Source organism: Myotis nattereri, assembly GCF_964212035.1.
Source record: "Myotis nattereri genome assembly, chromosome: 7".
NCBI lineage: Eukaryota > Metazoa > Chordata > Mammalia > Chiroptera > Vespertilionidae > Myotis > Myotis nattereri.
The window spans coordinates 37203626-37230937 of NC_138082.1; the positions used below are offsets into that span (position 1 = coordinate 37203626).

Consider the following 27312-nt stretch of genomic DNA (forward strand, 5'->3'; position numbering starts at 1 on the left):
CCGAAGCTAGGTAAATTCTACTTTTTATTTATATCTCTTTTCTTAGTGCTAGCATGATATTTCTTACATAGACTGGATTCAGTTAAGGTTCATCTGAATAAGTAATGTGTTTTCAAAGTAATTGGTGTAATGTAACATTTTATTCTTTTTAAATTTAGTTGCTGCCCAAGCATTGTGCCAAAACCATTAGTCAGGCAGTGAATAAGAAGTCAAAAAAACAAACTGGTAAAAAAGGGGAACCTGAAAGGGAAAAACCTGGAGTTGAGAGCATGAGGAAAAACAGGCTGGTAGTGACCAAGTAAGCCATCCACTTTTATTATATATATTTTTGCTAAGGTTTATTTTTTCAGTTTATTTTTGTATGGCATTAGTATTGACGAAATGCTAGTAATTGTAAATTCTCCATTTCCCAGTCATTAATTTTTTTCACCTTTGTGGACTTGATTAACCATTTAGTGCTTATTTCATCTAAAAATACAGATTTTGGAGTTTTGAAGAAAATAGATGTAATAGATGATAATTGTCTTGTCTTTGTATACAGAATACTAAAGGCCAGGAATCTAAAAATTTAGGGGTGCACTTTTATTTTCATTGTATTTAAAATAAGATATCTGAGACTTTATTTTGGCATATGGTGTGTATGACTGATAACATTAGTTTAAAATGGATATATCAGTATAGGTAGATTTAGGGCTGTTTGCTTACCTGGAGAAAGAGGCATAGGTGGGCAATAATGGGTGAATATTTTTTTGCTTAAAGTAAATTTCTTACTTACTTGCTTCCTACATTGAGCAAGCTATTTGTCATTTTGTAGACAACTTTCTTCCTCCACAACAGAAAGTACAATAGAAGTTGGAAATTATTATCTTTATGAGTGTGGAATAAGCTCTTTTTTGTGTATTAAGTCATTATCATCTGAAGATAGAAATGAATGTTGCTTATCTTTAGAAAATTGCTCTCATGTGTTGAGATTTTGAACTTTGTTTAGGAGAGAAATTGGATTCTATAATTATTATCCCCAAATAAGATCTCACATGTTTATAAAATTAATTTTGTATTGTTATGATAAAATGTTGAACATTTTGTTTATTGTTTATTAATATTTTTTCAGCCTTGATAAATTGCACACTGCACTTTCTGAGTTGTGTTTCTCTATAAATTATGTACCAAACATGGTGGTTTGGGAACATACCTTTACCCCGCGAGAATATTTGACTTCTCACCTGGAAATCCGCTTTACTAAGTAAGAAAAAACATTAACTATTTTTGCTTGTTTGTTCATTTAATGAGTTTGTTATATTTATTCTTCATACCCACACAGTATTTCCTTTTATGACGAAAAGCATTAGTAGAATTGGTGTAATATGAAGAATAATGATCTGGGAAGTATGAAAATACTGAACTGGGAATTACTTAAATTACTCCAATGCTTGTCCCATACTTGCTGTTATTAACCAGTTGTAACATTGGACAAGCCACTTAATCTCAGTGAGCCTTAGTTTCCTTATAAGCAAGATGAGAAAACTGGAGCTAATCAGTGTATTTCAACTGTCAGGTGGCAATCCTGTGGGGTCATGAAATCAGATTACGAGGTTATAATAAATATTTAAAGAAAGAAAGAAGAGGAAGGAAGGAAAGAAAGAAGTAGAAAAAAATTAGTGAATTGAATGTAGTAAGTATAAGTATTGTGTCATGACACTTTTCAGTTATGTATGTACACATGAGTGTACTGAGTTGTGATGCTCAAGGGGTCAAATTTAAATGTTCAAAAACTTCAGGACTAGATGAACTCAAGTCTATTCTGGATTCAGATGTGTGCTGTTAGGCCAATAGATCTAGACTCTTGAGGCACTTAGTTCTAATTATATTTTTATAGGTTATATATAATGTTTCTTGAAATGATATTGCATGTGATAAGTCAGAAACCTTTCAACTTTATAAATGTTTCTTAATCCTTTTTGTAAAATTACAACTTTATTAAAGAAAATATTGATTGATTGGACAAGTTTGTCTTGAAGGCCTTAAAGCAATTTATAAAACAACATTTTGCCAAAGATTTTAAAAAAATCTGTAGTCATTAACAAGTAGTCTTTGTACCTTATGTTTAACATTGTGTTAAGTACTATGAGTAGTAATGAAACATGAAGCTTAGAGCTATAGTTGGTGAGAATTCTACGATTATAGAATAAAATAGGAGAATGTATACATGGGCACTAAATTGAATGTTAAGTCATCAATTGACTAGAGAAGAGTCTGGTCTGGAACAAAGACTGTCTTTTGCTGTCCTTTTGTAAGGCAGGCATCCTGACCGTAAAACTCAGAATGCTCTAGTATTTAAGACAAAGGGAAATTATGCCCGTTGGTATTTATTATTCTTAACTACCAAGGTGGGTAGAGTGGTGAAAGGTACGATTCAGTTTACAGCTCCCATGTTTTCCTTCTGTAAATATGTAGTCTGGCCCATTAATCCACAGAGGAGCAGATACTCTTTTTACCAAACATCTATCTCCTTAGTGGTCAAGATCAAAACAAGGCTGTAAACTTGTTTACCTAGGAAAGGTTTTTATGCCACCATGTATAGCTTGTATTAGTTGATGATTTTAGTTAACATTTGAGCACAATCTTAGGACTTAGGGGCCATATGCATGGATAGCATTTTTGTCTTGAGTTGATTTCCTTGGACGGCTTCTAGCAATGAGGTTTGTCTTGTTATAATGTATGATGTCAAAGGGATTTATCCTTAAATCATTTTATTACTGATGTCTTTAGAATTTTTAAAATCACTTGCATTGCCATTTCATTGTAATTTTTAGGTAGTCATTGTTTTTTTAGATTGTTTCTTTGGAAGATAATGATAGTAATTTCATGGCTTTGTGACAATTTGTATTTAAAATTTTATTGCTTATTTGATACTAAAGATTAGTAGGTTGAATGACCTATATTTATAAATGCAGAAGTCAGAACTCTTTTCTTCTTCTTTTTTTTTTTTTTTTTAACTTCAGGTCAATTGTTGGAATGACTATGTATAATCAAGCCACACAAGAAATTGCAAAACCATCAGAGCTTCTAACAAGTGTAAGAGCATATATGACTGTACTGCAGTCGATAGAAAACTATGTGCAAATTGATATCACAAGAGTATTTAATAATGTTCTTCTTCAGCAAACACAACATTTAGACAGTCATGGAGAGCCAACCATTACAAGTCTATACACAAATTGGTAAGGAACACATTTGGAAATTTGGATTGAGACAATGTTTCTTTGTAATGAACTACTTTGGAAAGTTTTTTGGGTTTTTTTTTTTTTTTTTTTTTTTATGGATAAGTGCTCATTCATGTTATCAGCCAACTTAAAATTATATTCAGGAATATATACCATAATACATTTTGAATTAAATAGTTTTTCCTGGTTATAAATTTACTTTTCTCCTTAGGTATTTGGAAACTTTATTAAGACAAGTCAGCAATGGTCATATAGCTTATTTCCCTGCAATGAAAGCATTTGTGAACTTACCTACAGAAAATGAATTAACATTCAATGCAGAGGAATATTCTGACATATCAGGTGAATAATACTATGACATGTTTTAGAGAATGAAGAAATGATTCTTTGGCTTTTGATTCTGTTATGACTTTCATTCAGTTATATGCACAGTTCTACATTATATCTCAGACTTACCTTTGCATTTGTGTTTTTTGTTTGTTTGTTTTTACTCTAAAGACTTCTCAGGAGTAATTTGCTTCTATAATGTAATGTCTCAATATGTTAATGTTTATTTTTTAAAAGTATTTGCTGTGTCAAAGTATAAAAGTAATTGCATTTCCTTTCAGAAATGAGGTCATTATCAGAACTGCTAGGCCCTTATGGTATGAAGTTCCTAAGTGAAAGCCTTATGTGGCATATTTCATCACAAGTTGCTGAACTTAAGGTAATATAGTCTTTATTAATTTTAGCTTATAAAAATGAATTCCTAAAAAACATTTCAAGAAATGAGCAGCAAGCCTAGAATGTTAATTTCTTTAACCTGACATGAAAGTTCTCATATGTAAGTGAAATTATAGCACTAGCATGGTCTTTTTATTTTTAAGGTCTTGAAGTACTTTTTAAAAATATATGTTTATTGATTTCAAAGAGGAAGGGAGAGAGATAGAAACATCAGTGATGAGAAAGAATCATTGATTGGCTGTGTTCTACACGCCCCACGCTGGGGATCGAGCCTGCAACCTGGGCATATGCCCTGACTGGGAATTGAACCATGACCTCTTGGTTCATAGGTTAATGCTCAACCATTGAGCCACGCTGGCTGGGCCTAGCATGGTCTTTTAATATCATCTTTGTTTTGTTCTGTTTTACAAATAGTAACCTGATTTATTGAAAATTGAGCAAACATAGGATAAGTCAATTCCTGCAAGTTTGATAACTATTTTGCTGAGCGAATAAAATAGACGGCAAGAGTCAGTGTGACTAAAAAGAGGGGCAGTATTATCCAGTAGTTAAGGACTCAAGCTTTCAAGTCTGGCTATCCTGAAATTCAATCCTGTCAGTCGTGTGCTTTGACTTTGGGCAAAGTTTAAACTTACAAAACTTTTACTTTGCAAGAATTATATGAGCTAATTAATACATGTCAATTGCTTGAATACTTAGCATGCTGCCTGACACACAATAAGTACTGAATAAATATTATTTTGGTATTCATCATGTCATTATTCTCTATTGTTATTTTTTAAAGGAATGTTTTACAATTCTTATATAGAAGTCAGCTTTTAGATACTTTATATTGTGGGTTTTAAATACACAGACTTTATACTTAATATGGTTTTAAATATACAAACATTGCGATGCTAGTTTCATTTTTTTACAAGCAATGTTTCTCATTTATTAGACTCATTCCCTTGTAAATACATTATCTCTTTTCTATGTTGTTGTTCTCAGGTAACAAATTTCTAATTTTCAGTTTACTTTCTTTGTTCCTTTTAGTATGAGATAATAGAAGAATTGTGGCCCAGTAATTTTACTTCTGCCAATTATTTTCTAGTTCAACTGAATAAATAGGTACTTCCAGAATTGTTAGCATTTTTAGTGCTTCTTTGCCATTAATGATAGTGGCTTGAGTATTGTGATGAAGTAATAAAAATTAGCCTATTTAGATCTCTCTGTATTCCTATCTGTGAGAGTTCAAAGGCATCAATGTCCTTAGCAGTCCTAGAGGCCTCTGTAGGATCCGGCCTTTCACTTTTCCGGACCTTCTTTACTCCTCCAGCCCACTTGGCCTGCTTGTTGTGTCACCTCAGATACTCTTCACAGAGATAATGCCTTAGATTGCCTTCTCATAACATTCCTGTATTTTTCAAATGTCATCATATCAGAATATCCTTCCTGGACTACACTTTTAAAAGTAGCAATCACTTTTTATTCTCTTTATCCAATTTTACGTGTATCTTACTTGTGACCTCTCTTATGTATTTGCTAATGCCAGTCTCACTAGAGTAAAACCTTTATTTAATTCTCCTAAAACCTCGGTGCTAAATTAGTTTTCAACACATTGTAAATTTACCAACACGTTGGTAAATATTTGTTGGATGCATAAGTAAAAATAGCTATCTTTCTGACTCTTTGTTCTAGGACTTTCATAAACTTTAAACATACATATTATTAACTCCTTTAAATCATTGAAACTGGAATTGTCCCTGTTTTACAAATTAGAAAAGTGAGACCAAGAATGATTAACTTGTCCAGGCTCACATGCTTAAAGTGGTGAAACTAAAGTTTGAACCTATATAGTCTTATCTAGCCCTAGAGCTTTACACTGGCAGGGCTGCTGTACTGTCTTAGAAACGAAAGGGTTCTAAGCAGTCATCTAACCCACCCTTATCTGATGCAGGAACATATATTACATTTTCCTAGCTGAATGATCTGGTCTTTTTGAAAATGAAGCAGCCTGGTCAATCACGGTATCTAAATAGTAATTAAAATTCTTTTTCATTTATTAATTTGAGAGAGAAACATTGATTTGTTGTTCCACTTATTCGTGCTTTCATTGGTTGATTCTTGTATGTGCCCTGACCAGGATTGAACCCACAACTTTGGTGTGTGGTTAATGTGCTCTATCTAACCAAATGAGTTACCTGGCAAGGGCTAAATAGTAATTTTTGATTGGTCCTTATTCTTACATCCAGAGGCAGAGACTACCTTTGACAAAATCACAATTCACATGTTTAAAAACTTTTGTTGTGAATGCACACCTGCCCACCCACTCTCCCCTACTTGTGCCACTCCCGCAGCATCAGCATGTACCAGCAGGGCCATCGCCCAGGCTGACATGCTATGGACCTCTCAGTTCTGGGTTTCTCCTGGCAGAATTGCTGGAGAGATTGAGAGAGAGAATTCTCTATATTTAACCAGCAAATTTTTGAAAGTGGATCAAAGGATATGAACATTTAAAAGTTTTCTTAATATTATCAAATATCTCTCTGAAGATATTGTACCCATACTTACATTAGAGCATGATGACACCTCTAACAGCATTTTAGTCTGTTTGAAATTAGTGCATAAAATGTTTTAGGGGGAATTAAAATTTTTAAAAATCATTCTATAATTTCTTAGCTTTTATTTTCTAAATTGACATAAACTAAATATTATGTGCCTACATCTTCTTCATCTTCTGGATGGTTTTAATTGTTGTAGCTGAGGACCTTTTTGTTTCAAACAGTAAAGTTGTGTGCCAATAAGAAAGGAGAGCTTTATATTTAATGGTTGTGAATAAATCATGTGTCAGACATAGTCAACACTATGCATGTGTACTTGTGGTAAAACATGTTTATTACTTTCTGGAGAAGAAAACAACCAGTCTTCTTTCTACTAAAATTCTTGGGGTGTTTCATTTGGAGTTGTGCCCGTTGAGTCAATTTATTCTTCCAGCCTTGCCAAAAGAATTGTTTTGGCATTTTACAGATGAGTTCTTTTAGTTCTTCACAGAGCCCTAGTAGATTTTTTTTCCAAATGAAGTAGGAAATTGAAATAAGAATTGTGTCAAGCAAGACTTTAACTTTCTTTTTTTTTTTTTTTACAGGAAACCTTTTTTTCTTTTTAGTATTCTTGATTGGTTTCACGTGATTTGTTTCAGTTAATTTTAAACCATTTAGTTCAGTGATGGCGAACCTATGACACACGTGTCAGAGGTGACACACAAACTCATTTTTTTGGTTGATTTTTCTTTGTTAAATGGCATTTAAATATATAAAATAAATATCAAAAATATAAGTCTTTGTTTTACTATGGTTGCAAAGATCAAAAAATTTCTATATGTGACACGGCACCAGAGTTAAGTTAGGGTTTTTCAAAATGCCGAAATGCCGAACTCAAAAGGTTCGCCATCACTGATTTAGTTGGTAATTCCTAGTATTACTTCCAGTGTTCAGTTCATTCACCAGTGGTATTAATCAGTGCCTTTAAATAATTTTCCCCAGATCGTCATCAGCAGCATTACTTGGCACTTGTTAAAAATGCACCTTTTTTGGTTCTATTTCAGACCTGCTGAATAAGAACGTGTGGTGCTGGGACGCAGCAATATCAGTTTTAGTTAATTTAGTTCTCCAGATCATTCTGATGTACACTGAAGATCGGAAACCATTTCTTTAGTGTTTAAGGGGCTAGATTTTTAAATCAAACATGCCTATATTCAGATTCCAAATTTTGCCACTTAAAATCTTTGCCACTTTGGGCAAGTTATGTAACTTCTCTGAGCCTTAGTTTCTTCTGTTGTAAAATTGGAATATCCTCTCCCTCATTTGGATCCAAGTAAATGAGGTTATTTGTAAATTGCCTCGTACAGGAGCTTAAAAATGATTACAGTATTCTTACTATTAAATATATACTGTAATTTATTAATTCTAAAACAATTATCCTATATTTCTGAAATTGTATGCATCTTATAGTCAGCTAATTAGAAAATATTGAAGTTTAATTGGTAGTGTTGTTTTTCTTAGTGGCACATAAGGTAATGGTGAATTTAAAATTCAGTGGTGTCTTTGATTCACTGATGTGGTATTATGTTCAAGGTGCATAAGTAGTGTCAGGATTGGGTATGTAGTTTGAACATATATTGGTTCAATCAAGTTTTAGAATGAGACAAGTATGGTATTGGCCCCAGAAAGAGCAGGCATTCTGATCAGAGACTATAGAACTTGAATTTAGCACATAAATGTGACTGAAGCAGAACATTTCGTTGGGAGCATAAAGAGAAATAATCTGAAGTAATATCAAGAAACCTAAACCAAATGCATATGAGTATAGGAAAAATGAGTTTTATAGATTTTCTGTATAGTTTTTCTTGCTCCCCTTAAATCAGATGTCATTAGCCCTTGGCTTGTAACAAAACCACTATGGCACTTTAACAGTATGCTTGCTATATCTTTGCAGCTAGACCTGCTGAATTGAAATATGCAGGGATAGAGCCTGGATATATGTATTTACAATTACATATTTCAAAATCCAGGCTTCATCCCTGCATATTTCAAATACATACATCTAAGCTTTACAAATACATATATCTGTTATTTTTCAAATTAATTACATTTGTCTTAGTTGTAATTTTTAAATTAAATTACTTTCCAGTGTTTCGTTTAAGCAAAACATCCTTTAATGAGATTTTCTTGAATAGTTATCCTTCACTCCCTTCCCTTATTAATATCCCTTCTTTCTATTCTCCTTCCTTTTCTCTCTCGATGGTCTATGAAAGAGAAGGTACATAGTTGACACTTCCATTTGATAATTTGTGTTGGAAACTATTGCTTTATTATAATCTCCTTGAAGTGGGACCATACCCTAACAAGTTATTGTCCTTCTGATTGTATATATCCATCAATGAACTCTAGGCTGTCTTCGGTCAGTTGTTGTTTTGGTGGAATTTATTGCTCATTATATCCACTTCCGTGTCTGCTTTTTATTCTTTTTTTTTTTTTTTTTTTAAATATATTTTATTGATTTTTTACAGAGAGGAAGGGAGAGAGATAGAGAGTCAGAAACATCGATGAGAGAGAAACACCGATCAGCTGCCTCCTGCACATCTCCCACTGGGGATGTGCCCGCAACCCAGGTACATGCCCTTGACCGGAATCGAACCTGGGACCCCTCAGTCCGCAAGCCGACGCTCTATCCACTGAGCCAAACCGGTTTCGGCTGCTTTTTATTCTTGATGCTGTTCTGTGTCTAAGGATAAGATAACCCTTTATCCTCCTACTTATCTTTATGGCTTTTTTCCTGAACTCCTCTTCCTGAATTTGCAAACTGAAGAAAACATTAAGCCTGTGTAAATAATTTTAAGATTCCTTTATTAAAACAACAACAAAAATATATAGTATAGTGCATCTGGATTTCATGAATTGTATTTCCCACATGCCAGATTGTAATATCCAAGCATGCTCTTATCTCATTAACACAAGGAGATCTATGCCTGACCTGGGATCTTTCTCTTTTTTAGAAACTTGTGGTGGAGAATGTTGATGTGCTAACACAAATGAGGACCAGCTTTGACAAACCAGACCAGATGGCTGCACTCTTTAAAAGATTATCATGTGGGTAACTTCTGATACTTTTTAGAAGCATTAAGAAGACCAAAGTATTTAGCTTTTGCTTAAAATTTGTAAACATAAAATAGTAATAAATTATGAATAAGTACTCTTTAGCTTATGAAGAGAACTGGAAAATTTTTCAAAGGATCCATTTAAGTATCTGTTTCACAATTTTTTTACTGTATTCTTAGTACCATGTGTCAAATATTTTGAATATTAACAGTTAGTTCATGAACCCATTAAATTGAATACAGTAAATCTATATTAATTTGGATTAAAGAAGAATTAACTTTTGAGTCTGTCACTTTCTAAAAATCAATCTGATTGAGGTACACTTTACATAAAATAGATGCACACACTTAAGTGAACCGTGTGATGGATTGTGATAAATGCATACATCCATGTAGTCACTATTGTAATCAAGACGTAGAGCAGTCCCGCCACCTCAGAGTCTCCTCATGTCCCTGTATAGTCAATGTCCATCCCAGCCCCCAATACAGAGGACTTACCTGATTTCTACCACACTATAGATTAAATATGCTGTTCTAGAATTTTATATAAACTAAGTCATAACTCTTTTTGTGTCTGACTTTAGCATATTTTTGAGATTTACCCACCTGTGTTAAGTGAATCAGTAATTTGTTCCTTTTTATTGCTAACTAGTATTCGTTGCATGAAAACCTGGGCCTACACCTTAAAAAAAATCCTTTTCAATGTCTTTTTGACAGTTGACATTGAGTTTTTTGTGGAAGGTACATTGTGAAATAAGAGTGAATCTTAAATATTTAATAAAGTATGTTTAGCCCGATAACTTCTTTAGATGCACTTGAATTAATTTTATTTTCACCTGCTTTTTGTACATGAACTTAAAGTTATAATTACAAACTATTTTAAAGTCATGCTTCTTTTGATTCATTTAAAGGCTTCCCAACATTAGAAAATTAGTGAAATTCAAAAAGAATAGTCTTTGCATTTGAGAAAACCAGAAAGTTTATTTTCCCAAATAAAAAGTAATCCTTAAGAAAATAAAAAGTGATCAATTCATGTGTTTTACATACTTTGCCTTTGATATTTTTCTTTTAAATGTTTTACAACTGTATCAAATTTTATTAAGCTATCTTATCTTGCTTTAAAAAATATAAACTTAGCATATAAATTAGTATAAAATTACACTACAGTTTGCCTTGTAGAGTAGATCAGTGGTTGCCAGAACTATACACAGAAAACAATGAGGGGGTATTTTAGGTTGAAGAAACTGTTCATCATAGTGGTGATGATGGTGATAACACAAATCTACACATGTTAATTATTTTTCCTAGAGCTGTATACCAAAAGGGGGGGAAAAGGTCAGGTTTACTGTATGATACTTAAAAAATGAAATCAAAGAAAAAATTGACTTGGTAGCATAATAGGAAGAGGAGAGTGAATACATTTTTTAGCAAGAAATTATTAAGTAACTACTTGATCTCTTATTTTATTATGTACTTGTATTTTCTAGTCTTTTTTTTTTATTTATTCTTAACTTTTTTGTATGTTTCGTGTTTGTCCCATATTATAATACTCATTTGAACACCCAACTAGTCTTCACCCTGATGTTCTGCTTATAAAGAGCATCTGGTTCGAAACAACTAAGCTACTGCACTGTTCAATGCCTGTTTACTGTTAGTTTAACTCTCCTATTTGTGGAATTGAAACAACATAGAATTTGTTAAAATTCCAACCAGAATTTATAGGTTTCAAAATAAAATTCATCATCCTTTATCTAGAGTCTGTTTACTTGAATTTTATCTATAATAGTGGTGATTCCTGACCTTTGTAATTGGCCAAAATAAAAACATAAATTGTTGTTTTAATACCCATATATATCAAATTTATCTTTAGATATAATTTATTAAATCATTTTTTGGAATTTGAGAAAAAATCTGCTTAAGGGTACCTTATTCAGGGAAATAGAGAAAGCTACGTTTTCAGTTGAACTATTTTTCAGATTGCTCTCTTTTGTCTCCGACCTCTACCTTTGTGCTTCTTTTACCCCATGTCCAGAAGTTGATGTACTTTTAGAATAGTTTGATTTTCATAGTTAACAAACATCCTTAAAAAGAAAAAGCAATATTATTTATTAAAAAGTAGCTCTGAATTGAAAGGCAATCTGGAAATAATTTTCAGTTTTAGGCTTTCTAACTATGTGACCTGAGCAAATTGAATAATGGGCAGTATTTCTCCCCATTATGGCAGTGATTGGCTGGAACTAATCTGCAGTTATTGCCTTTAGAAATTTTTTTCCAGTCTTTCCCACTCACTATTCTATTTCACCTTGTCTGCTTCATCATTTTATGTTTCCAAATCTACTCCTGTGGTTCTTGTTTATGGCTTTATCATGAACTTACAGTCATGGCTTTTTTTTTTTTAATTGATTTTTAAAGAGAGAGGGGAAGGCAGAGGGAGAGAGAGAAACATCTATGTGAGAGCAAAATATTGATCCACTGCCCCCCAACCAGGGATTGAGCTTGCAACCTGGGCATATGCCCTGACCGGAAATGGAACTGGTAACCTTTTGGTGAACAGGATGATGCTCCAACCAACTGAGCCACACTGGCCAGGGTCAGTCATGGCTTCTTAACATGCATTCAGTCTTCACTTTCTAACCTGTCTGACATTCAGAGTCATATTTTTTAAACATACTTCTTTTCATATCATTCTTTATATTTTTGAAAACCCTGAATAATCTACGTATTGCTTGAAGGATAGTATAAACTACTTTTAGCATAGTGTTCAGAAACCATTATTTGGATAAACTTCACATCCAGCCATTCTTTTCTGTCCTGTCTCCCACTACCTTTTGCTTGCCTGGCCCAGGACCCACATAGCCAATGCTCTAGTACAGTGATGGCGAACCTTTTGAGCTCGGCGTGTCAGCATTATGAAAAACCCTAACTTAACTCTGGTGCCGTGTCACATATAGAAATTTTTTGATCTTTGCAACCATAGTAAAACAAAGACTTATATTTTTGATATTTATTTTATATATTTAAATGCCATTTAACAAAGAAAAATCAACCAAAAAATGAGTTCGCGTGTCACCTCTGACACGTGTGTCATAGGTTTGCCATCACTGCTCTAGTATTAGTTCCATGGGATGTGTCTTACTCATTTGAACTTCTAAACCAAAACACTACAGACTGGGTAGTTTATAAACAATAGAAATTTATTTATCACAGTTGTGGAAGTCCAAGATAATGGTGCCAACATGGTCATTTGAGGGTCTTCAGGGTTGCAGATTTCTCACTGAATTTTCACATGATGTAAGGGGTTAAGGATATCACGCTGTAGCTTCTTATAAGACGCTAATTGAATTCATTAGGACTCCACCCTCCTGACTTGAGCACCTTCCAAAGGTCCCACCTCCTAATACCATCAGCTTTGGGAGTTAGGATTTCAACATATGATTTTTTCAAGAGTCTGGTGAACCATCTAAACCCGTGTTCAGCAAACTACGGCTCTTTGGCCCCTTGAGTGTGGCTCTTCCTAAACCTTAGGAGTACACTAATTAAGTTAATAACAATGTACCTACCTATATAGTTGTTTAAAAAATTTGGCTCTCAAAAGAAATTTCAATCATTGTACTGTTGATATTTGGCTCTGTTGACTAATGAGTTTGCCGACCACTGATAAACCATTTTGAAGAATGGAGTATATTCCATTTGCAGTAAACTATGATTAATTTTTACATCAGCTTTCAATACATTTGCCTCTTTAGTCATTTGTTAAAGTAAAATGCTATTAGTTGTGCCTTTTACCATGGGAATTTTATGACTAAGAGTTTTCTTCAAGGTTAAGAAAGAATCTAATTCATGCTCCTCTCTTCTCCCCTTCCTTCAAATTTAGCTGTTGACAGTGTCTTGAAGAGGATGACAATAATTGGTGTAATTTTATCCTTCCGCTCATTGGCACAAGAAGCACTTAGAGATGTAAGAAACCATTATAAGTACATATGCTATATTCAGATAATCCCTTTTAATTTCCCAGAAATTAAAAGTTACTCTAAATTTATAGTAGGCAGTAATATAATTAAAGTTCCAGTTCTCATAGTCATTTAAAATAAAGTATGTAGAAATTAAAGATACTTAAACTTTTTTTGTTTTGGTATTGAAATTCAGGGGGTATAACTTGCCTGGATATTGAGCTACGTTTTCAACTTTTCATTAAAGCATTTTCCATTTGCCTGTATTCAGTTTGGCATTGAATACATACATTTCATTTCTGTGTATCTTAGTACTGAAGATTACATGACAATAGATAAAGAAAAGTAATTTCTATGAAAACTAGAAGTAATCAAATGGTAATATTTCATAAATTTAGAGGTCGCCATTTAAAAATAATGCTGTGTTCTTTTTTGTTGTCCTGTGTAGGTCTTGGCCTACCACATTCCTTTTCTTGTAAGTTCAATTGAAGATTTCAAGGACCACATTCCAAGGGAAACTGATATGAAGGTAATAAAACTTTTATTTGGATTTTACAGTTTCTAAAATGAAATATTTTTCAGTTGCATATGAAATAAAATTTAATAAATCCCAAACTATAGTAGTTTCTATTTTAGAGTGATTAGTGAGCATGCTTGCCTTTGAAAATGCATCTTTGAAAGCTCAGCACCAAAACAATAAGCAGGCATTTTTAAAGTTAATCTTCCTTGATCATCTCTACCAATGTAAAATGGGTCAATATTGATCTTTTCTTCTTTAAACTGATAGCTGTTTCTACATGGTCATGAGCTGAATGAGGAAGATGAGATAATAAAATAAGCGCTGTTTTGTTTTAAATAGAGATAAATCCAGTCAGTTTTTTAAATTAATGTTAAAAAAAAATTTAGAAAATTAATTGTAGGCTATATAAATTTTAATTTTTAAAATATCTTGTTCTTAATAAATATAAGATAGGAGGTTGGTAGCCTTAAGTGAATTTCACAATTTTTGTTTTAGGATGACACATCTAGTAAGTGATATGTCAGCTCAGACCGATGCCTTTTAAGCTTTTATGTTTCTTGGAATGGTTGTTTTTGGTTTCACATATTTTGAAAAACACTGACTGAAAAAGGTTCTCTAAACTCTTGTATGACACTCGAGTCTTTTCTCAAATTTAAAGCTTATCTGTCGCTTGTTCCATCCTTCTCCCACTCTATTCTTAACTCAACCCCTCTCTTCTACATGCACATCCTATGAGATAACCAGATCTGTATGCATTCTCGCATCTACCTATCTTGTGTTTTTTAAAAATATATTTTCTATTGATTTCAGAGAGGAAGGGATAGGGAGAGAGAGAGAGAAATATTAGTGATGAGAGCTGCCTCCTGCATGCCCCACACTGGGGATCAAGCCTGCAACCTGGGCATGTGCCCTGACCAGGAATCAAACCATGACCTCGTTGGTTCATAGGTCGATGCTCAACCACTGAGCAACACTGGCTGGGCCAAAATTATTTTTTAAGTGGAAACACTGTAGAAAAATGTTAAGAAAACATTAAAGACGAATTAGTCCTTGAGAAGACACTGGTGTGCAGGTTATGAGAATACTAATTAGTATTCTGCATAACCATCTAATTCTCTTAGCACCTGATATAATTGTATTTAAATTCCAACAAACTTTCAGTATGTGCCCTGACCGGGAATCGAACCGTGACCTCCTGGTTCATAGGTTGCCGCTCAACAACTGAGCCACTGCGTCTGGACAGTACTTCATTTTTACATTGCCAAATAATATTCCATTGTCTGGCTGTATACCATATTTTATTTATCCATTCATTAAATTGATTAGCATTTGGATTGTTTTCACTTTTAGGCTATTATAAATGCTACTAACAATGTTCGTATGCAAGTGTTTGTATGGACATACACTTTCATTTCTCTTGCATATATTCCAGGAGTGGAATTGCTGGATCACATGGAAACTTTGTGTTTTTTATCCTTTTGGAAAACTGCCAACATGGTTTTAAAGTGGCTGCATCATTTTGCATTCCCACTAGCTTTGTGGAATGGCACACACTGTGTGTGTGAAATACTGTTTTGATTTGCATTTTCCTGGTGGCAATTATGTTGAACATCTTTTCAGGTGCTTATTGACTGTTTGTATATCTTCTTTGGAGAAATGTCTATTCAGATCCTTTTGCTCATTTTTCAAATTGGTTGTTTGTCTTTAATTTTGAGGTGTAAGTGTTCTTTATACATTCTGGATACAAGTTCATTAATAGATACATGATTTGCAAATCTTTCCTATTCTGTGGGTTTATTTCATTTTCTTCATAGTGTCCTCTGAAGAACAAATTTTTAATTTTGATGAAATCCAGTTTATCTATTTTTTTCTATTATTGCTTTTATCTAAAAAACCATTGCCTGACCCAAAGTCATAAAGATTTATGCCTATAGTTTTCTTCTGAGAATTTTATAGTTAATTTTGAGTTAATTTTTGTGGGTAGAGTGAATAATGCATCAAAACCTGTGTGTTTATCTAGATCTTAATCCATGGAAATTTCCATTTATTTTAAGATACACAGTTTTACTTCATACCTTACGCTGTTTGTTGTAATATCAAAGGTAACCAATTATGTAGGTAGTTTTTAACAGGTATGGAACAGCCAGAATATCTTAAGTATTTGGAGTACATATATGATACCAAAAAAAATTACCTTAGTCATTAGAGATTCCTTGATCAGGCTTTTTTAAAAATATATTTTATTGATTTTTTTACAAAAAGAAGGGAGAGGGATAGAGAGTTAGAAACATGGATGAGAGAGAAACATCGATCAGCTGCCTCTTGCACACCCCCTACTGGGGTTATGCCCGCAACCAAGGTACATGCCCTTGACTGGAATCGAACCTGGGACCCTTCAGTCCGCAGGCCGACGCTCTATCCACTGAGCCAAACCGGTCAGGGCCCTTGATCAGGTTTTAAATCGGTATTCCCTAAAACTGTTATAGAAGTAATTTATCACATTATAGATATGATGAGGCCACTATAATTTTTCACTCAATAAATATGGATATAAACATAAGTCCAGTACCTTTGATTCACTTTTGTTCATTTATTCATCTCTTTTGGCTTGATATTTTACATCCATGCTTCTAAGAAAAATAATAACTTAAGAATGATTCTGTTGGAATTTGCCACAGAAAGTATACAAGTTTTGTTTGGCTAACAGTAGGAAGTTATAACCAGCAGCAACACACCACAAAGTACCAAATCATCTACTCCAGTGTAGCCTCGTTTTGCTGTACCTCCTGCTTCAAGCAAGTTTTCAAAATTCTGTAGTGTTATTGTAGGCAGACTCTAATTTAAACAATATATCTTTTCTTACTGAAGTGAGATTTCTCAGAACTTTGTGAGAATATCTCTTACTCTGTAATTCTTTTTTTTTTTTAAAATATATTTTATTGATTTTTTACAGAGAGGAAGGGAGAGAGATAGAGAGTTAGAAACATCGATGAGAGAGAATCATCGATCAGCTGCCTCCTGCACATCTCCCACTGGGGATATGCCCGCAACCCAGGTACATGCCCTTGACCGGAATCGAACCTGGGACCTCTCAGTCCGCAGGCCGACGCTCTATCCACTGAGCCAAACCGGTTTCGGCGAGTAATTCTTATATCTTTTCAGGTTGCAATGAATGTATATGAGTTATCATCAGCTGCTGGATTGCCTTGTGAGATTGATCCTGCCCTTGTTGTAGCTCTCTCTTCACAAAAATCAGGTAAAATGCATTAGTAAAGATGTAGTAGTCTTAGTTGAAATTACCAGAGCAACACAGATATAGATGTGATACTTAATCTGTTTATTCAAATGCCTACTTTATGTCAAGCTTTTTTCTTTTTTGGGGATAAATATCAGTGCAGAAAAGGCAAAAATTTCTGTATACTGGAAGTTAAGTTACAGCATAGTCATCATACAGATTAGATTATGTAAGTCATAAAACTGGATTAGATTGCTAAATCCATTTAGTGGAGTAGATGCAGTCTGAGCCCTGGGATGCTCTCAACTTTAAGAGCTCAGAGAAAAGAGGAGGAACTACTAAAAACAAACAAAAAACTGAGAAGGAAGAACCAGTGAAGGATAAGGAAAACCAGGAAACAGTAGCTTCCAGGAAAGTGGAAAGGGAATGATCAGCTGCGTAGAATTAATGGGTGATGCTGACACAAGCAGTGTCAATGGCGTTTCCAGGGCAAAGCGCTGATTCGCAAGGGCTTAACAGAGAATAGGAGAAAAGGATTTAGAGATAAACTCTCAGAGTTTTACTTTAAAAAAGAGCAAAGAAATAAAATTATAGTAGCTGGTGGCAGAAGTAAAATCAAGAGAAAGTTTTTTTGAGGTGGGAAAATAAAGGTGTATGCCCATATTTGTTTGTATGCTAATGGAGATGATACCTAGAAAATGGTGTCCTTTTTTAAATAGGACTAGAGCAGGGGTCCTCAAACTTTTTAAACAGGGGGCCAGTTCACTGTCCCTCAGACCGTTGGAGGGCCGGACTATAGTTTAAAAAAAACTATGAACAAATTCCTATGCACACTGCACATATCTTATTTTGAAGTAAAAAAACAAAACGGGAACAAATACAATATTTGTATTTGCATGTGGCCCACGGGCTGTAGTTTGAGGACCCCTGGACTAGAGCTACTAACCATAAAGATTCTTTGTATTATTATGTAATATTAAACATTTAAGAGATTTTGAGGCCAGCCCTGTGAAATGTAGTACCCAGAATGCTCTTGATATTTCTAGATAACATTTCATCTGTTTCTGGCATTAAAATGCCCTCCCCTAGTCCTTTGCCTGTATGACTGAGTTCATCAGTTCTTTTTTGATTTAATATTGCTTTATGTTTGTAATTCATACAGTATGTTAATTATAGTCACATGGATAATTACTACTATTACTTAATTTGCTACAGCTGTATTTTTCATAACCAACCAAATTTTAAAAGCATATTCTGGCTCTTTTCTTATGTTCAACTCTTAGTTATATATGATAGTGAATAGTAGGGTGACTAGAAGTTCCCAGGCACAAGGTAATCCACAATTTTGGTTCACAATATAATAAATATTTTTGAAAGGGTTATATCTTAAAAGCCTTGGGCAATGCTAGTTATTTTCATGTATGACTGGTTCCTTCTGTCTTCTAAGATGGAGAGGTTGGAAATCCAGTCCCTTTACAAATTTATACCTTTTAAATAGTACATTTCAAATTATATTCATACCTATTTTAGATTAAAAAAAATATTAAGGATTTTATGAGATAATAAATTTTCTAAACTGTAGTAAATAGAATTTTCTTGTAAATAATTTTATCATCAGTTTTCAATAAGGAAATTTTGGGTTCCAATTATCCTAATTTATTTTTGCCCTGTAATCTTAAAATTTAAAAAGAGAAAAATATTAGCAGCCTTTGAAATATGCCTTGGGAATTGATAATAGCAAATAGTAACATATATTATTTATATTCATTCTGTATTTCTTGTAAAAAAAACTGTGATCAGTTTTGTAGAGGCAAAGTAAAATACCTTATATAAAAATTTAAATTTGCCTTTTCTGGTTTAGATGATCAACTCTTTAACTAATCTAGAAGAAATACCTTGGTTTTATTTTTAATTTTTCTCCCTTAGAAAACATAAGTCCAGAAGAAGAATATAAAATTGCCTGCCTCCTCATGGTCTTTGTGGCAGTTTCTTTGCCAACACTGGCCAGTAATGTGATGTCCCAGTATAGCCCTGCTATAGAAGGTAATTGTGGTCTAAAATTATTTTATCAATGGAAAAGTTATGAGTTTTGATATGGCAGATACTTTTCAAGTAATTAATATTTTTTATAATAAAATGTGGGTTAAGTTCTGCCATTTACTAGCTTTGTAACCTGAATAGTCAGTATTTCTTTTTCTAAATCCCAGTTTTCTGATATAGGAAACGTTTATGTGAGCTTATGGGTGCTTGAATGTATGTGTGGCAGGGGGTGGATGGTGAAGGGAGTATCTATCTCTTAGGATTATTTTAAGGATTGGATAAGAAAATGTTTGTAAAGCAGCTAAACATTTCTTTTTTTACGTGTCTAAGACATTATAAAACTGATGTAAGATTTCTTTTAGGGGTTTAATTGCTTGTTTAATACAGACATAATCATTTGTTGCTCACTTGCTGTGCTATTTTTAAAAGTACTAGTCCTCATGTAAGTGAAAGGAGAGCAAGGCAGATTATGCCCCAGCCTTGTTTTTAATCACATCACTATATATGTAGATTGTGAAGTCGTTCAAGATCTATTCTCTATGTCTTATTTAATATTTGGGGGTCACACACAAACCTCAAACCCTATTTGCACTTTCTCAGGGCATTGCAATAACATACATTGCTTGGCCAAAGCCATCAACCAGATTGCTGCAGCTTTGTTTACAATTCACAAAGGAAGCATTGAAGATCGTCTTAAAGAATTTCTGGCGGTATGTATTATCAGTAGCAAAACTCATGGCATTTTATAAAGAAAATTTAAAATAACTATGAGATGTAAGAGAATAAATTCTCTTAATTAACTAATTTGGGGGGCAGGGAGGAGGAACAAATAAGGCAGGGCATTAAAATCAAGGAGTAGTTGGTTTTGCATTTTTCCCCCTTAACATAGAAGTCTCCCAGTTTTTGAGTTCTGCAGGATGACTTTTTTTTCTAAGCTGATGTTTGTTGTACCTTAGAATTTTGTCTAGGGTTTAAAGAGGAAAAAACAAAACAAAGGAAAATTGAGGCAAAGAAAAGATGTTCTGTCTAAAAGGATATATTTTATTTATATTCATTTATTTGGAGAAAGACTGAAAATGATGACAAACTACTTCCAAAAGAGGGTGGTTGTGCTAACTCTGGCCTCATGAAGTATAGCTCTAGTTTCTAATATTAGTGTAGCTCTCTTTCCTTTATCAATGTAGCTTTTCCATATTTTACTTAAAGGAAAGATGCATCGTGGTATAATGAACACTAGAATAATGCTTCTTTTCAACTTATAAATCCTGTTAGCTTTTTAGAAAAGTTTATTTTTAAAACATTTAAAGCAATTATAGTACTAACTTGAGAAAATAATGTCTGTTTCAAAGAAAACAGTATTGAGATTTAAAATCTTTTTTCATTTCCTGTATTTCTTTTATTCAAGACTTGTCCTAATGTCCCATTAATTCAAACTTGGTGTGAAATTTTCTTATTTGGGAACTAAGAAATATAGTTAATACAGATATAAGAAAGATAAAAATTAAATCTTTTTTTTCCTGAAAAATAACCAGTTTTAAAGACCAATAAGAATATTTACTTACATTTATTTTTGTATCTGTTTATGCCTTAACTAGAGGCCCAGTGCACAAAGATTTGTGCACTGCGGGGGTGGGGTGGGAGGGGTCCCTCAGCCTCGCCTGCGCTCTCTTGCAGTCCAGGACTCCTCAAGGGATGTCCACCTGCCAGCTTAGGCCCGCTCCCTGGCTTATGGCTGAGTGGAACTTCCCCTGTGGGAGCACATGGACCACCAGTAGGCAGCTCCTGCGTTGAGCATCTGCCCCCTGGTGGTCAGTGCACATCATAGTGACTGGTCGTTCCCCCCCGTTAGGGTCAATGTGCATATTACCCTTTTATTATATAGGATAGCTCTCTAAATTATTGCTTGAATGTAAAGAATCTTATTTGTCATTTAATTGCTCATTATATAAGCAGCTGAGTGATTAAAATTTGCTGTAAGTTTAAGCATACTGAAAATAAAAAGTCACTGGTGAACATTTTATTTAAAAAACTCACTTAAAATGTGTGTATACTTTTCAGCTTGCATCCTCCAGTCTACTGAAAATTGGCCAGGAGACAGACAAAACAACAACAAGAAATAGAGAATCTGTTTATTTACTGCTAGATATGGTAAGTCTCATTTTAATTTTTAGTGACAACAAAGAAGTTCCAGCCATTCCTGATTGTCTTTTCTTGGCTTTTAGTGATTAAATATCAATAAGAGCTGAGGTGCTTTTTTTATTCCTGGTGCTCATTCCCCCAAACTGTACACTTTCTAAAATTGCTAAAAAGATTGACAATCACCTGTATTTTATAGTATGGTAATCATATCAGAAAACAACAAAATAAAAGGTTAGCATTACCTCTAAGGTATTCTTTGTAGTTTTTTAACTTGTTGGGAAACACTTGAGTCTTATATTTTCCTACTGTATTAGTTTTAGCTCTTCCAGTTTTCTGTAGTCTGACCCCATTCTGCCCATTTGATACAATTTTCTATAATATTCTATAGTGCATTCCTTCTCTTGACTTCCATGAACCAGCTGTGCTTGTTTCTACCATGAAGCTCTTTCCTCACTTAGAATAATTTCCTTTACCTGCAGAGGTCTATGTCTAAATGATTCAGCATACCCCATAGCTCAAATCGTTTTATGTATAGACTTTCCTGATTACTCCGGTCTACGTTAATCTTTCTTCTCTTTCGAACTTCTCTAGAACTTACAGCTTTACACCACTTAATTATAGTTGATTTGATGTTTAATTTTGCTTTGTAGTCTAGTCTTGGGTCTCCATTTGGACTTCAAGATATGGCCATTTTAAATGTTTGTATTCTCTTTTATGTCTAACACTAGAGGTCCAGTGCATTAAATTCGTGCACAGGTAGGGTCCCTAGGCCTTGCCAGTGATCAGGGTCAATCAAGGTCTTTCAGCTGCTGGCTGGGGCCTGCCTTCATTCTGCACCGCCCCATGGTGATCAGCGCATGTCTTAGTGAGCGATCAAACTCCTGGTCTCCCGGTCGAACTCCCGAGGGTACACTTAGCATTTTAGCCTTTTATATATATATATACTAGAGGCCCCATGCACAAAAATTTGTGCACTCGGCGGGCGGGGGGGGGGGGGGGTGTCCCTCAGCACAGCCTGCGTCCTCTCACAGTCTGGGACCCCTTGGAGGATGACCACTTGCTGGCTTAGGCTTGCTCCCCGGGGATTGGGCCTAAGCTGGCAATCAGACATTCCTCTGGCAGCCCGGCAGCCCTCGGGGGATGTCCACTTACCAGCAGGGAGCAGGCCTAAGCTGCAGTCGGACATCCTTAGCACTCCTGAGGAGGCAGGAGAGGCTCCCACCACCACCGCTGTACTGGCAGCCGTCAGCCTGGCTTGTGGCTGAGCAGAGCTCCCTCATGTGGGAGCTCACTGACCACCAGAGGGCAGCTCCTGCATTGAGCGTCTGCCCCCTGGTGGTCAGTGTGTGTCATAGTGACCAGTCATTCCCAGTCTTTCTGCTGTTAGGGTCAGTTTGCATATTACCCTTTTACTATATAGGATAGAGGCCTGGTGCACGGGTGGGGGCCGGCTGGTTTGCCCTGAAGGGTGTCCCGGATCAGGGTGGGGGTCCTGCTTGGGTGCCTGGCCAGCCTGGGTGAGGGGCTGATGGCTGTTTTCAGGCTGGCCATGCCCCCCGGCAACCCAAGCTCCCAGCCTCTCCTTTTTATCTGGGATTTATTTATCTTATATAATTGAAACTTTGTAGCCTTGCACGTAGCCCAGGGCTGGCCAGGGCCGGCGGGAAGCTTGGCTTCCTCTATCACTGGGAGCAACCCAAGACTCCTGCTGCTCCAGCTCAGTGGCCGCTGCCTTCTTAGTTGGGTTAATTTGCATACCCACTCCTGATTGGCTGGTGGGCGTGGCTGGTGGGCGTGGCTTGAGTGTAGTGGACTGTTAATTTGCATGTTTCTCTTTTATTATATAGGACTAGTGGTCCGGTGCATGAGAATTGTGCACGGTGGGGTGTGTCCCTCAGCCTGGCCTGCACCCTCTCCAATCTGGGACCCCTCAGAGGATGTCCGACGGCCGGCAGTCGGACATCCCTCTCACAGTCTGGCACCACTGGCTCCTAACCGCTCACCTGCCTGCCTGCCTGCCTGCCTGATTGCCCCTAAACACTCTGCCTGCCAGCCTGATTGCCCCCAACTGTGCCCCCCTTCTGGCCTGATCATCCATAACTGCCCCCCCTTGCCGGCCTGCTTGCCCTCAACTCCCCCCACCCCCACCCCACTGCTGGCCTTCTTGCCTCCAACTGCCCCCCCACCAGCCTGCTCGCCCCCAACTGTCCCCCGCCCCCCTGCCGGCCTGCTTGCCCCCAACTGCCCCCCTCACTGGCCTGCTCGCCCCCAACTGCGCTCCCCTGCCATCCTGCTTGCTCCCAACTGTTCACCCCCAACTGCCCTCCCCTCCTGGCCTGATGTTTTCTAACCACCTCTGCTTTGGCCCCATCACCATGGCTTTGTCCAGAAGGTCTCCCAGTTTAATTAGCATATTACCCTTTTATTAGTATAGATATTGTTGAAGGCTATGAAAGTGTGTAGTATGTTCCCATTGGTTAACTGATTTCTGAGAGCATTCACCGTGGCACACTTACCTTTCAGATTTTAAAGTAAAGGGAAAATAAGTTGTGTCTATTTCTAGTAAGAACAATGTAACAATGTAAAATTATGGTTATTAGTTGTCAGTAAATGTTCTCATAATAAATAATTGGAATTCTAATGCATTTTGGAATTTTCCAGATTGTGCAGGAATCCCCATTCCTAACAATGGATCTTTTGGAATCTTGTTTTCCTTATGTCTTGCTGAGAAATGCATACCATGCTGTCTACAAGCAAAGTGTTACATCTTCTGCATAAAATATCTACTTATTGAAGACAAGCACGCATTTTTGTTGCCTGGGTTTTACCTGTAAACTGTGGAGCTATTTTACCTTAAGGCCTGAAAAACAGTTTTGTGGATTATAAATTTTTTTCATATGGTTGTATTTTCTGATCATTGGTTTCTTAATATAGTTGTACTACAATATACTTGGTTGATTTAGGTTGCACATTCACTGAATTCACAGAAATTATCCCTATAATTTTAGAGTATCATTTGTTTGAAAAATATACATTATCTCTGTTTTTGATATTTGATAATGAAAAAAACCTTTGCTTGTTTATTTCTCAAAAAGAATTGTATTTAGTGATTATTTTAGGTAGTGATATAGCATTCATCTGTGTGTAAATTATTTCATATAGGGAAGAGTTCTGATCTGTACCTATGGTTCTTATTGAAAACAAAACTGGATGTGCATTTCTGTGATGTTATGAATACATTTCTACTTTATTTTGAAACATTTGCCAAACTAAATACTATAACACTGTATAACATTAAAAATGTTAAAGGACTGCTTAGCATTAGAAGCAGACTATGTCCAGAAATCCTAAAACAGCAACATATGTTGTTGCTTGTATAAAGCCTAGTGATAATTTTTAGACTAACTTCCATGGTTGCCCTATTGGCATTAGCACTACCATTGTACCCTGCTGTATAATAAATAATCTTAAACACTATCAACTGTGGATAAAAATGTTAGTCCCTAACCACTTTTTATATGTTTTAAATTTTTGAAAATTAAGTGTACCTGCCATAACATAAAATAAACACTAGACTGTATCACGTTTTTAATGATTTCTTTAATTTGGGATCCTTAGAAATTTATTCAATAACATGGAAGTATTAGTTTAAAATAAGCTTTAGTTTAGTTTAGTTTAGTTTAGAAATGTCTAAATATAGCATTTGACACTAGGTCAGCTATTACAAGGTTTGTTTAAATGTTTTGAAAAACATTCCACTGGAAAAATATTAAAATTAGAAAATAAAATTACAAAACATTTTTAAAAATTCAAAACTAAAAGGAAACTTGTGTGACATCAGCCTGCTAATTGTATCTGTGACCAGATAGATGGACAGAGTTACTTGAAAGAATGGGGAGGGGAGAAGGAATGATGGTGGAACTAGTGAAAATGTTGAGAACTACATCAGTAATGAATGGGAAAGACATCAAAGGCCTGTTGCTTGGTGGATGACATGGAGGGCAGAGCAGCCCATTTCATTTAAAAACTAACCAGATGTTTTGCTCTTTGCTTGGCATTGTAAAGACTGTGTTTCTGGTATCAGAGCTTCTGTTGTTCACAGCTTGTTATGTATACACTGGTACCTTGTGTTAAGATAAAAGAAAGTTGCTGTGTCCTCAGTTATCCTTTTCTTTGTTCAGATACATAGAGTGAAGTGAAATTGAGACGCCACAAGATTATAATGCTACTAGAGGCCCGGTGCATGAAATTCGTGCCTTTGGTGGGGGGGGAGGTCCCTCAGCCTGGATTGCGAGAGGGCACAGGCCAGTCCGAGGGATTCCACCAGTGCATGATCGGGCTGGGGAGGGACCTCAGGAGGGCTCCAGGGCATGTCTGGGCCGTCTTGCTCAGTCCTTATATGCCGGACCCCAGCAGCAAGCTAACCTACCAGTCAGAGCATCTGCCCCCTGGTGGTCAGTGCATGTCATAGAGAGCGGTTGAGTGGCCTTAGCATATCATTAGCATATTACACTTTGGTTGGTTGAATGGCTGACCAGACACTTAGCATATTAGGCTTTTATTATATAGGATTTTGTATGTGATTTCTCCAGTCTATATTTAAAGCAGAGAATAGTTGTTACTATCTACTAAAATTTCTCAGTAGTTCTATGAGGATTTTTTAAAAAGGAATATTTAAATGGAGTAGTGTTAGACTTGAAATAACCTGATTACACAGTGAACAGTTGAAACTATGATTAAATGTTGTTTTGACATTTCAGGATCCTAGAGTGGTAATTTGTCAATAATGATATCCTGCATGGTAAAGTAGGTATTTGATATGTGCACTTTGATTGGAGTAATATGTGGAAAGGCATATGGATGTACATGAGACATTGTTTATCCCTGTTCAGGCCAAGAAAAGATCACTCTTAGTCATGTGAAGTTTGTCTAGTCCCAGTTTTTTTCTCAAATACTAAACTGACTGACTGCCTGGCTGATGTATTGTTGATTCTTTACAGAGAGTCATTCTACTTAAAAAAAAAAGGTGGGGGTGGGGGTCGAAAGAACCCTAGCCAGTTTTGCTCAGTGGGTAGGGTGTTGGCCTGTGGACTGAAGGGCCTTGGGTTTGATTCCAGCCAAGGGACCAAACATACTGGTTGCAGGCTCGATCCCTGGCCCCAGTGCAGGAGGCAACCAATCAATGTGTGGCTCTCTCACATTGATATTTCTCTCTCTGTCTCTCCCCATCCCTTCTACTTTCTCTAAAAATCAATGGAAAAGTATCCTTGGGCGAGGATTAATAACAAAGACAAGAGGCAAAAGTAACTTGGAAAATTGAAGTTAAATTGACAACTACTATTTCAAATATCTTATGTTAACTTTTCTTATTTTCTTCTAAATTTACACTAGGAAATACTGTTTTTGTTGCTTTCTCTACTATAATGTGATCATACCATGTAGCTTGGCTGTAATCGGCTTGTTTCACTCAATAGTGGAAAAAAGTCTTTGATATGTTTTTTTAATGCCTCCATACATACCATAGCCACTTTAAAAATTTCATTTGGATGGACATTTAGGCCATTTCGTGTTTTTCATTATTATAAATATCTTGTATCTGTATTTTGATGAACTTGTCCTATTATCTCCTTAACATAATTTCTCAAAAATTTAGATTACTTAGCGGAAGGATGTATGCATTTTAAACTTTGATACATATTAGATTTCCCTCCAGTAAGATTACGTCTACAATTGTGTGTTTTAATTCCTCCATTGTTGCCAATGCATCTTTGCCTCTTCAAAAAGTGAAGCATAAATCTTTTAAAAATTTGTATAGCTTTGCTTATTGTGATGTAGAATATTCTTTT

General features: G+C 35.4%; 1 protein-coding gene across 1 annotated transcript in view; it reads left to right on the forward strand.

Annotated features, from left to right (window-relative positions):
* Window positions 1-25046, forward strand: part of NCKAP1 (NCK associated protein 1) — a 95173-nt gene extending 70127 nt beyond the window's left edge. The window contains exons 20-32 of the mRNA XM_081095726.1: window positions 159-298; window positions 1112-1243; window positions 3003-3221; window positions 3436-3566; window positions 3833-3930; window positions 9481-9574; window positions 13457-13539; window positions 13981-14061; window positions 17215-17308; window positions 19214-19330; window positions 19928-20037; window positions 21386-21475; window positions 24128-25046. Of these exons, the coding sequence (XP_080951852.1) occupies window positions 159-298; window positions 1112-1243; window positions 3003-3221; window positions 3436-3566; window positions 3833-3930; window positions 9481-9574; window positions 13457-13539; window positions 13981-14061; window positions 17215-17308; window positions 19214-19330; window positions 19928-20037; window positions 21386-21475; window positions 24128-24244 (1506 nt within the window). The 3' untranslated portion in view covers window positions 24245-25046. The remainder of the gene's footprint in view (window positions 1-158; window positions 299-1111; window positions 1244-3002; window positions 3222-3435; window positions 3567-3832; window positions 3931-9480; window positions 9575-13456; window positions 13540-13980; window positions 14062-17214; window positions 17309-19213; window positions 19331-19927; window positions 20038-21385; window positions 21476-24127) is intronic.
* Window positions 25047-27312: the final 2266 nt, after the last annotated feature.